This window comes from Alligator mississippiensis, chromosome 4 (assembly GCF_030867095.1).
Source record: "Alligator mississippiensis isolate rAllMis1 chromosome 4, rAllMis1, whole genome shotgun sequence".
Taxonomy (NCBI): domain Eukaryota; kingdom Metazoa; phylum Chordata; order Crocodylia; family Alligatoridae; genus Alligator; species Alligator mississippiensis.
Genome location: NC_081827.1, coordinates 190,205,209 through 190,217,270, shown reverse-complemented (window position 1 = coordinate 190,217,270; position 12,062 = coordinate 190,205,209). Strand labels below are relative to the sequence as shown.

Here is a 12,062-nt window from a genome sequence, read left to right as displayed (position 1 = left end):
CATTCAGTCACAGCTGCTTTTAGTTTTCCAAATCATACAATCATTTTAAGAAAAGATACTTTCAAGGAAAAAAATAATTTACTCAAAAATTCTATTTTCTGTTAAGGAAGAACTATGACAGAAAAGCTTTAATTTTCTTTTACACCTGGGTTGTTTCAAGGTAGCCTGAAGTAAAACAGTAGTAGTTGAGCAGCAGAGAGCAATAGAACTGTGTATCATTTAAGGACATTTGCAGTGCCATTAGATTAGAAGTATAAGAGTGATGTTGTAGCTGTGATGGTCCAGAAATTATGCAAGAGGCATGGACTTCTTCAGGTGATAGCTTTTATTTGGACCAACTGCGTAGTTAGGATAAAGTTATAAATACATGCATATCAAGCTTTCAAATTTAAGACATTCTTCCTCAGGTCTATGATTATAGGAAGCACAGCAAATGATGTACTGTATAGGGGAGGGGCTGAGAAAAAGTCTCAGATGTAGAAGGCACACAGTTTGCAAAAGAAAAGAAGCTGATTACTGGTGGGAGACCAAGGAGTATCAAAGGGGGAAGGAGGGAGGGCAAGTGGCAGAAAGGAAGGTAGTCAGGCACTGAAGGAGCAGAAACCTTGATGAGGTCATTTTTGCTAGGCTAGCCTACATAGACCTGCACTCTTTCAGGAATCCTAACAGGACTGGTCCAAAGCAATCACTTAATACAGGTCTTGTTTCTTTTTTTTCATATAACTCCAGTGTGCTCCTCTAAATGCAAGGTCTCAGGCCTGAAACAAAGCTGTGCGCTTACCCAAACTTAATGTAAACAGTGCTCATTCCACGTACAATGATGTCATCTCTGTGGTGTCAGCAGCCCTGAAGCTAAGTAGCTCCCATAATTTCAAGTCTTCTAACAGCAGTCCTTGGGCAACTGCTTCCCCTTCACCACCCCAATGTAGTTAATCAAAATACAATGATGTCATAAAGCAGACAGTGGGGCTAAAAGGCGCTGTGTAATCAAACATTTTTTATACTTAACTGGCATGCAGAAAACAAATGTTTGTTCTAATGGAAGCAGTGAGAAGCAAATTGGGATTGGCTTTGTGTAAAGTAAATTATGCAGTTGCCCAGTATGTGGATATGTGTAGTATGCTCCATGGCAGATACAGCTGGTGGTAACTTTGTGCAGTGGGGCAGGAGACAGCATGCTGTAGTGAAGGGCTGTCCAACTGGCAGCCTTTGAGACCAGATGGGACCTGCAAGGGTTTAACATGCAATCCACAGCTCACAACCGGGAGCTATTCCCAGCACTGCTTCTGCTGTTGCAGTGTCAACCAGGGACTCTGGAGCAGGAAGGCACAGCCAGAATGAGCCCAGTAAGCTCACTGCCTGCATGGCAGAGGGTGGCTTGTGTTGCCTATGCAGCAACACCAGGTGGAGGGCAGGGCTTGGATGGAGCAGTCATGTGACAGTGGCAGAGGAGGGTGAGGTGGGGTGGGATGTGAGCTCATGCTACTCTTGGAGTAGGGGCCTCTCCTGCACAGGATCAGCAGCTGTGGTGGAGTGGGGAGGCAGGCCTTGCATAGTTGGGGGCTCAGTCTAACTGTGCAGCACCATCAAGGGTAGCTGGGCTCACCTGCATGATGGCAGCAGCAGGGAGCTCACATGGCAGGGGCTGGCTTGACCTGCTTACATAGTGGGGGGCTGTGGATGCTAGGGGTCCCCAGAAGCCACAGGGCATGTGCCTCCTGGCATGTGATTGACATGGTTTGGCCTGGGGCCCATAACCAAAGCAGTTTGCAGCCCCCGCAATGCTCTGAAGCTGTACAGCTTTGTTCCAGTGCATAGAAAGCTCGACAGGGCACTTAAATCTTGGTTCCTTTTCCAGCTCTGCCACTGACCTACAGTCTGAATTTGTGCAAGTGCTTCATCCCATTTTCTTTCCCACCTGTCTTTGACAGGTTAAATTACAGGCTCTTCAGGACAGGGCTTGTCTTTTACTGTACATGAATATGGTGCCTATCACTTTAGAGTCCTGTTCTCAGCCTTTAGGCACCAGTTCTCAGCCTTTAGGCACCAGTGGGCACATCTACATGTGCACTTTAATGCACAGTAGCCTATTCTATTGTGCATTAAAACACAGTGTAAAAAACTGTGTTAATATGCTAATGCGCAGTAGAATAGGCTACTGCACATTAAGCATCACCTAAAAAGCATGCACTTGTGCTACTGTACATTAGCGCAGCCTAATGCGCATTTATTTAGTACCTCATATTGGAGGTACTAAATTTAATGCACATTAGGAAAAGTGCATTAATGCATGTGTCAATGTGCCCAATGTAATACAAACAAGAAAAGTGGAATTACTACTTAGAACTTTGGTTTTCCAATTAATGCCCAAGCCTCAAAATCTGGGCAGCATGAGTTTAAGGGCATGCTTTTCTGATGGCCGAATGATTTCAGAATGTATTAGAGAATGAGGCATTCTATGGTTAGTGTTATGTCTCTAGAATGACATATTCTTCTTAAATAGGACGTAGACCCAAGGCAGCCTCCACAAGATCCAGTGGGACGTCCTATCATGCACCAGTCTGGAGTTAAGCATGCCACAGGTGAAGCTATCTACTGTGATGACATTCGTCATCAGGATGGCGAGCTATTTTTGGCTGTGGTCACAAGTTCATGAGCCCATGCAAAAATTTTGTAAGTAGATTTAAGGTGTAAGAAAAGGATTATAGTAAGAAGTCATTTACGCTCAGGTTTTCCTAATTCTTTCCTAACAATATGTATATTGTAGTATGATTGACTATTCTGGGTCAACAATGGACAAATTCAGAAAAAAATATATTTAAATCCTGAACATTTCTACTATACATTATGTAAACATTTGGATGCTTTTCTTGCTGGGGTGATCTAACCCCAGCTGACTTCCTGCCCCTTGGACAGGGGGCTGGACCCAGCTAGCTCGCAAGGTTCTGTCCAGCCCTAAGGTCTATGAAATCTATGAAAACAAATGCATAGGATCTGTTCTGCTACTGTTCCTTGGGCTGGCTTACATTATTAGATAAGGATTTCTTTCATGTGAGGTGCTGGCAGATGAGAGGACAGCATCTTTCCTAAATGAATAGAGCCCTTAACACAAAAGGGGAAGAGAGCAAATATATCTTGGCATTCTGAGAATTTAGAAATGTTAATGTACTGGAACTAAAATTTTAAGAGCTACTTTACTCCAGTCCCTGGCTTTTTTTTTCCTTCTCCTAACCTGTCCCCATTACCCTCTTTAAAACACATCATAAAATCAGTTGATTATTTTTTCACTACTCGCTTCCATAACATTGTAAGGTGAGAATATGAAAAGGTTGTGTTTCTTTTTCCTGAAATTTGTAGAACCATTTATATTTGCAGTATTTCTCCTATAACTAGCCCCTGTGGCACTGTCACTCATATTCTTCTTCCTAGATCAATTGATGTATCAGAAGCCCTCAAAGTGCCAGGAGTGGTTGATGTGGTAACAGCTAGCGATGTTCCAGGGGAAAATGGCACTAAAGATGAGAAAGCATATGCAGAAGACGAGGTACTTATTGCTTCCAGCCTTGAATTCTGTTTTGTTATAAAGAAAGAAGCTTTATTTACTTCTGGAGCCAAGATCATATATGTCTTTTTATGCTCAAAATATTAACAGCAAAGATGATGGACACGAGTAGCACATTACATCTCATGAAACTTAGTGTGTACTCAGCCAGATTCTTAAAGGAGAATATTAGCAGAACTGCCTGAACATAACTCCCTTTCCCCAAAAACACTCTCACTGTGAAGTTATACAGTATAATCAGTCCAATGTGCTCACCAGGTTCTGTGTGTTTGCTATGTTGCAGGTGATTTATGTGGGTCAGATCATCTGTGCTGTGGTTGCAGAGTCAGATACTCAGGCAAAGAGAGGGGCTAAAAAAGTGAAAATACAGTATAAAGAACTGGAGCCAATTCTGACCATTGAGGTAAAAATCCATCCTCTCTTCCTTGTCTCGTGAAGACCTTGAACCCTTTCATTTGTTTTTCCAGGTGTGCAGGACTCTTCCAGGTGTTTTTCACTTGGCATAAGTTGTTATTTTGTTTCTTAAGATTCTGACCCATTGCATGAGGGGTCAGATGAAGATGTTTTAAAACAGAGCATCTTCTATAATGTCTGTCTGCGCTGCCTGCCAGCCTATCACTATTTTCAGAATGGGAAGGGGGAAAGGGAGCAGAGGGAATTCAGTCTGAGGCTTTTTTAGCCCCTCCAGGAGGGTGGGACAGGTGAATTGCAGCCCCACTTTGGGCAGGGGGCTCCAATTCACCCACCCCACCCTCCAGCATGGTCTGCAGAACCCCAAGAATGAACTCCCTCTGCTTCCTTACTCCCCTCCCATTCTGAAAACAGTGCTGCTGGTAGAGAGCAGGGGCTGTAGCTAGGAGAAATGAACTGCAGGTTCGCAATCAGCACTGGAACCAAGAGTGAACTTCTGTTTAGTCTGGAGGATCCTTGTAACTCAGAACACTTTCTGCAAAGCATTCTCTGCTATAGTTGGCAGCTGCACTTCTGTCTGTGATTAGGCATTGTCCTTCTTAAATGTGAACATCACTGTCTGGCAAATAACACATAATCATTACCATGTTACTCAACCCCAGCCATTACTATAAAAATACATGCATATCAAATGATGTACTTCAAGCACATTACTGTCTTTAGTATTGCGATCAACTTATATGGGCTTTTATTCCTTGCTGCAGGATGCAGTAAAGCACAATTCATATTTTGGATCAGAAAAGAAAGTAGAACAAGGAAACATTGAGGAAGGATTCAAGTCAGTTGATGAAATCATTGAAGGTAAATTGCTGCATGGACTGGGTGGAGAAGAAACCTATGCTTTTCTTTTTCTTTATCTTAGTTCTAATGTATTTAAGGAACCATTGTTTTTTGTCTCTTATGTGTTTTGTTAGTTGTAAAATTTTATCCCCACAAGATCCAGTTACTTCTGCAGTCTGAGCATCCATCCAGCAGAGACTAGTTTATGCAGACACACTAGTTAATTCATTCCAATACAAGCTATATTTAGAAGCATCCTGCTAGAATATGTGACCAAGTATTCAAGCATGCATAGCAGGGAAGGCTATTCTGAAATGAAGCAAAGAACATGGGTTACATGCTGAGATATTTCATATAATATGCTTGTGTGTCTAGCTGCTTGTCTTGTCACTGGGCACAGTTACATGTACAGTTAATATGCACAAATAAATTCTGGAGCTTATAGCTCCAGAGTTTTTTGCTCCCAGAAGTGCGGTTAGAACATATGCCTAGAAGCAAAACACTCTGGAGGATATTGCTCTGGAGTTTATCTGTGGGCAGCACACGGAGCCCTGTCAGAGCAGCCAAGGCTAGGCTGATAGAGGACCCAGGGGGTCAGCCTGCTGCTCTGACCAGGCTCCATGTAATGTGGAAGGGCTGGCTGGGGCACAAGGATGCTTCAGTGTGGGGTTAGCCAGAAGGCAACCCCTGTACTTAAGCACCTTTGTGCCTCATCCAACTCCCTTGTAGCACATGAAGCCCAGTTGGAGCAGTCCTGGGCTGGCAGGGATCTGGGGGGCTCAGCCTACCAGCCCAGGCTGCTCTGGGTTCAATGTGCAGTGTGGGGTGGGGCTGGCTGAGGCAGCCAGCTCTGTCACTGTCTACATGTGCGCTGCAGTATACAAAAATGGTGCCACAAGGTAGTACTTGTGTTTAGCTGGACTACCCTGCAGTGGCATTTATTATTCTACTGCAACCTAAAAGGGCAGCACGTGGAGACGGTAACGTTTTACTGTGCAGTGAATTAGTCAACTCTGCAATAAACATCTCATGTAGACACACCCACTATGTACAACTACTATTGCTTTCTACCACCATTACTGTTCAGTTTTATGCCATCCTCTTGTCACCAAATACTGCAGTTTATACTTACTGACTATGATTATGTCCCGGTGTAGTGACTGCAGCTACAACCCTTAGCAGTACTATATAAGCATGAATGTTTCGTGGGTAATTGCTCATCAAAAATACTCAGACCAAGTTCAGTACAATGGAGAGATGCACAGAATGCCAATAAAAGGAGATATTGTGCTGTGGTGTTAGATTGTAAGGCAAACTACAGGAAAGAAAAGTGACAAGAGCAGGTAGAGCAAAGTGCAGTCACAATAGGAAGACAAATACAAATACGAGGGAGATAAGGAAGAAAGGACAGGAATAAAAAAGAAACAAAAGGAGAGGAATTTTCCTTTATGGAGAGGCATAAAAAGAGAAGGGCTACAACTAGATGAAGGTAGCTACAGATTAGAAAGACTACAGTGTTGGATCATATTGCCCTCACCTGGCAAGCCTGTAGGTAAAAAGTATCATGTATTAAACTGACACTGATCTTATCCAGCAAATAAAACCTATACAAATATGAGGTCAGTAAAGACATTCATTTTCTCCTAATAAATGGCCCAGTCTTTCACAGTGGGGTAAATTACAAAGATGGGAGGTGAGAAATCAAAGAATCGATGAAACTATTTAGTTTTGTTCTGTATGCAACACTCTCCCTCACATTCAGATCTCAGACTGTTAAAAATACCAGTTGTCAGTTTTCCTGTGTTTATAATTGTAACAGGTGAAATGCATATTGGAGGACAGGAACATTTTTACTTTGAAACTAATAGTGTACTTGTTGTTCCAAGAGGAGAGGATAAGGAAATGGATGTGCATGTGTCAACTCAGTATGCAATAGACGTTCAGGTAATCCTGTTTTTATTTACATGTGGAGTTTTAAACAGGCATTTGTATTATCTGCTATTTAGCTCAGACTGAACCTGCTTTTATGCTCAGACCTCAGAAAAAATACTTGGCTTGGGCAAATCTAGGGGAGAGGCAAGTGAGGTGCAGTTACACCTACATTAGGTTCTGGGGCATATGCACAGTGGGGTGCTGATGGAACAGCACATGAGGTATAACACAACAAATATTCTTCTCCAGTTAAAGAGGTGTTTTACGAATATACTAGGGGGCTACTACTATACTATTCATAGATTTCATAGATTTCATATTTCATAGATTTCATAGACATTAGGGCTGGAAGGGACCTCGGAAGATCATCGAGTCCAGCCCCCCGCCCAAAGGGCAGGACGTCAGCTGGGGTTTAAAATCAAAGCAAAAACAAATATAACTAACTGTGGTGAATACTGCTGCTATCACTTTCTCTTTTTGATGGTGGACAAGTGGTGGGGCAGCAAGCAGCAATAGCATTCACCCCCTGGGTTAGGGACAGACATTCAAAAAGCCTGAAACTGAATTGATTTAATCTTTGCAGGTTAGTCTAACCTGCCTAGGTTGCCCAGTTTGCAAGTGCACAGATATTTCCTCTGGACTGAGAAAATGCAGGCACATGCCTTCAGTGGCTCAGGCTAGAAGCCAGGGGGTGCTAGAGCAGCCCTCCCTTCCCCAGCAGAACCTCTGAACCCCTACCCTGCCTGAACAGTCACAGGCTGTTCCCAGCTCTCTGCTCAAGGGGCAGGAGTGTTGCCAGACCCCAGCCCCCAGCTAGCACTCTGAGGCAAAGAGGGTGTGTGCAGTGCATGCATCTGTTGATGATACTGAGCTTTTCAGTCTCCCTCTTCCTGCCACCTTGACTTCAGGAAAGCCGACTTTGACAAGCTCAGGAGGCTTGTCAGTGAGACCCTAAGGGACCATGACCCCAGGGAGAGGGGAGTTCAAGAAGAGTTCTACAAAGGATGGAGGATGGGAGTCACCTCCAAGGAGGATTATTCTGCACTGGTCTGGTCCTGCAGGGAGCATACCAGGAAAGCCAAGGCTGCAACTGAACTCCAACTAGCTTCGAGCATCAAGGACAATAAAAAGTCCTTTTTCAGATATGTGGGGAGCCAGAGGAAAAGCAGGGGCAAATTGGACCCCTGCTGAACTAGATGGGGCAACTGACAACTGACGTCCAGGAAAAAGCCAACCTATTAAATGGGTACTTTGCATCAGTCTTTCATCAGTCCCATGGGATGCCCATGCCTGCTACGGGACAGGGAAGTCTGGGTGAGGGTGATCCCTTGCCCTCCATTAATGCTGACCTCATGAAGGAACATCTTGAGAAGCTGGATACCTTCAAGTCAGCCGGCCCTGACAATCTTCACCCCAGGGTACTCAAGGAGCTGGTGAGCATCATAGCCCAGCCTCTAGCACAGATCTTTGAAAACTCTTGGTGCTCTGGTGTAGTGCTCGAAGACTGGAAGAAGGCCATTGTGGTGCCTATCTTCAAGAAAGGGAGGAAAGTGGATCCGGCTAACTATAGGCCCATCAGCCTGACTTCTATCCCAGGGAAGATCTTAGAAAAGTTTATTAAAGGGGCCATCCTTAATGGACTGGCCAACGCCAACATCTTAAGGGATAGCCAGCACGGGTTTGTTGCAGGTAGGTCTTGCTTGACCAATCTCATTTCCTTCTACGACCAGGTGACCTATCACCTGGACAAGGGAGATGAGATTGATGTCATATATCTTGACTTCAAAAAAGCCTTTGATCTGGTATCCCATGATCACCTCTTGGTGAAACTGGCCAATTGTCGCCTTGGGTCCACCACGATCCACTGGCTGGAAAATTGGCTCCGGGGTCGGACCCAGAGGATAGTAATTGATGGAAGTCACTCATCATGGTGTCCTGTGACCAGTGGGGTCCCCCAAGGCTCTGTCCTTGGACCCATACTGTTCAACATCTTCATTAATGATGTGGACACTGGAGTCAGAAGTGGACTGGCCAAGTTCTCCGATGACACCAAACTTTGGGGCAAAGCATGCACACCAGAAGACAGGCGGGTGATCCAGGCTGACCTGGACAGGCTCAGCAAATGGGCGGACGAGAATCTGATGGTGTTCAACGCCGATAAATGCAAGGTTCTCCACCTTGGGAAGAAAAACCCACAGCATCCTTATAGGCTTAGCAGTGCTACGCTGGCTAGCACTATGGAAGAAAGAGACTTGGGGGGTCATCATTGACCACAAGATGAACATGAGCCTGCAATGCGATGCTGCAGCTAGTAAAGCAACCAAAAAGCTGGCTTGCATCCATAGATGCTTCTCAAGCAAATCCCGGGACGTCATTCTCCCCTTGTACTCGGCCTTGATGAGGCCGCAGCTGGAGTACTGCGTCCAGTTTTGGGCTCCACAATTCAAAAAGGATGTGGAGAAGCTTGAGAGAGTCCAGAGAAGAGCCACACGCATGATCAGAGGTCAGGGAAGCAGACCCTACGATGACAGGCTGAGAGCCCTGGGGCTCTTTAGCCTGGAAAAGCGCAGGCTCAGGGGTGATCTGATGGCCACCTATAAGTTTATCAGGGGTGACCACCAGTATCTGGGTGAACATTTGTTCACCAGAGTGCCCCAAGGGATGATGACTAGGTCGAACGGTCATAAACTACTACAAGACCATTTCAGGCTGGACATAAGGAAGAATTACTTTACTGTCCGAGCCCCCAAGGTCTGGAACAGCCTGCCGCTGGAGGTGGTTCAAGCGCCTACATTGAACACCTTCAGGAGCAAACTGGATGCTTATCTTGCTGGGATCCTATGACCCCAGCTGACTTCCTGCCCTTTGGACAGGGGGCTGGACTCAATGATCTTCCAAGGTCCCTTCCAGCCCTAATGTCTATGAAATCTATGAAATCTATGCTTCTTCATACTGTCTGCAAACCTATCAGGCAAGGGAGCCAGCAGGGAGCTGATAATACAGCGTATATCAGCCCATCAAGAAAACAGAAGTCTATCTCATTATTTCAAGCTCTTCTTAAACAGCTTTTCCCAAGGAAGGAATGGAGGGACATTACCAGCTGACCTGTTGATTAGCTCCAAAAAGTGCTAAGTGGACACTGTTCTATCTTTGTCCTGTCTGCCTTTGTCCTGTCCCAGTGAAACTGGAGACACAGACACCTCTCAGCATTAGCTAGCATACCACATGCCTAGGGTCCATGGGGCTGGGGTTTATGCTATGGGAGATGGGAGGGAGGCAGGGGGGATCTCTGCTTGAGCAGTAAGTGGCAAGGGATCGTGGGGGGCAGGGGGAAGCAAGGCAGACCCTGCTGTGCCCACAGTCTCTGCTGGAGCTCTGGCTAGGGAGCAGAGGAGTGGAGCCACCCTGCTCTCTGAAGCAGAGAGCACAGCACAGCCCAACCTAGCCCAGCCCAAGGCTGCAAAGCATCTGGGATACTGGGGAACTCTGATTTAACTAAAACCAGGAAGGGATCTGGGACAGGCATTGCATAAACTGGTTTGACCCAAATCAGTTAAGTCTGATACTACATTCAACCAGGTTTATCTTAAACCAGTTTTAGCCATTTTGAAACTGGTTTATATGAAACTTATGTCCTGTTACAGGTTTAAACCAGTTTCTGATCACTTAAACTGGTTTATGTGTGATGTCTTTTCCTAGACCCAGGCTCCAGAGCCATGTGAAAGTAATAGCTCTGGCAGATGCCACGCTGATAAACTGGTGAGCTCAGAGAGCTTACTGTGCATGAGCCACATTGCCAAAGGAGTGTAACTGCACCCCCCCCAGTTCCAGAGATCTGCCCCTAGTACTTCATACACGAATGCCTATCTAAGTCCCCCCCAACTATACAGCTGGCCCAATCAAAATCATCACCCACAGGTAATCCAAAGCATTTTTGTACAGCAATCTCTCCCTCACCTGAATAATCTGCAAAATGAGGTGCAAGGTCTTCCAAGGCCTGAGTTCTGGCTTCTATGTTTATTTTCAAACTACCTAATGCTGTTCATAACAAAAATAAATTCACACAAGTGCTTGGTAAGTCAGTACAATCCTACCTGTGTTAATTCAGGAGCTGTTTATAAATAGCGGTCCTTGTGAGGAGGGTGCTAGCACTGTAGCCCCATCCAGTATGGGGAATGAACCAAGTTACCAGCTAATGCCAAAATTTGGCTATGAATTTAACATCCAGTGCCAACACTCACAACCCTACAGCAGTTTTGTGAGCTGGTTATATAGCATTCTTCCTTGTCTATAAAGAACAATGAAACAGCATTAGTAAAAATGAAGATTGGCTCTTACTGTCTTAAAAAGGCAGCTCCGGATAACAATGATTTAGTCTTGGGCTAGGAACAGACTTTACACATATTGAATCTATGAAACCTAGCCAGGGTCTTTTGACCCCAGCATTCGTTCCTGCCCATGACAGTGGGTCGGACTTGATGATCTGCTCAGGTCCCTTCCAGCCCTACCAACTATGAAACTATGAAACATAAACCAATTTAAGTAATCAGAAATTGGTTTAAATCTGTAACAGAACAGACGTTCAGTGCACATAAAACAGTTTCAAAATGGCTAAAACCAAGTTTGAGATAAACCGGGTTGAATGTAGTATCAAACTTAACTGATTGAACTCAAACCAGTTTATGCAATGTCTATCCCAGCATCCCAGCATGTTCTCTGGTCTGGGCTCTCAGCTGGAGCAGGGACTGGCAAGGGCAGGGGTCTGGCCAGATGCTGGCCTGGAAGGGAGCAGGGAAGTGTAATTCCTCCTTCCCTATCCCACCGGCAGGGACCCAAGAGGGGTGTGCTGAGCACTCCCCGTTCACTCCTGCAGTGGTGGGCCGGGTGCAGCCAGAGGTGGACCAGCACGGCCCCTGAGGCAGAGGGGGCAGGGAGGGGGGTTTTTCCCCCCTTTACCCCCACTGCCCCAGGGGACTGCAGCCAGGTCTGCCCACCCCAACTGCTGCCACCATCGCCGCTCACTTCTTGGGGTAAGTGGCAGAGTAACCCCCCTCCCTGTCCCCAGTCTAAGGGGCCCTGACAGCTGGCATCTGGCCACGCCTCCACCCAGCCAGTGCAGTGGTGAGGGGGCAGGGCTCTTCATGGGGGCAGCAGCCCCTGTCACGGTGTCAGGAAGCAAGAGCCTCTTCCTGGAAGGGGGAAGGGCAGAGGTGCAGCAGACTGTGCGCGACAACACTGGGGCTCAGAGGGGGCCAGAGCCCTCCAAGTCCCCCGCTTCCACCACCGCTTTTGCCACCATGGTCCATAGCAGCTTTCC

General features: G+C 45.9%; 1 protein-coding gene across 1 annotated transcript in view; it reads left to right on the top strand.

Moving 5' to 3' along the window:
• The window catches only part of LOC102577402 (aldehyde oxidase 2-like), a 65,765-nt gene that overhangs the window by 29,694 nt on the left and 24,009 nt on the right, over window positions 1-12,062 (top strand). The window contains 5 exon segments of the mRNA XM_059727216.1: window positions 2,504-2,673; window positions 3,430-3,544; window positions 3,846-3,965; window positions 4,738-4,834; window positions 6,633-6,757. Coding sequence (XP_059583199.1) covers window positions 2,504-2,673; window positions 3,430-3,544; window positions 3,846-3,965; window positions 4,738-4,834; window positions 6,633-6,757 — 627 coding nt within the window.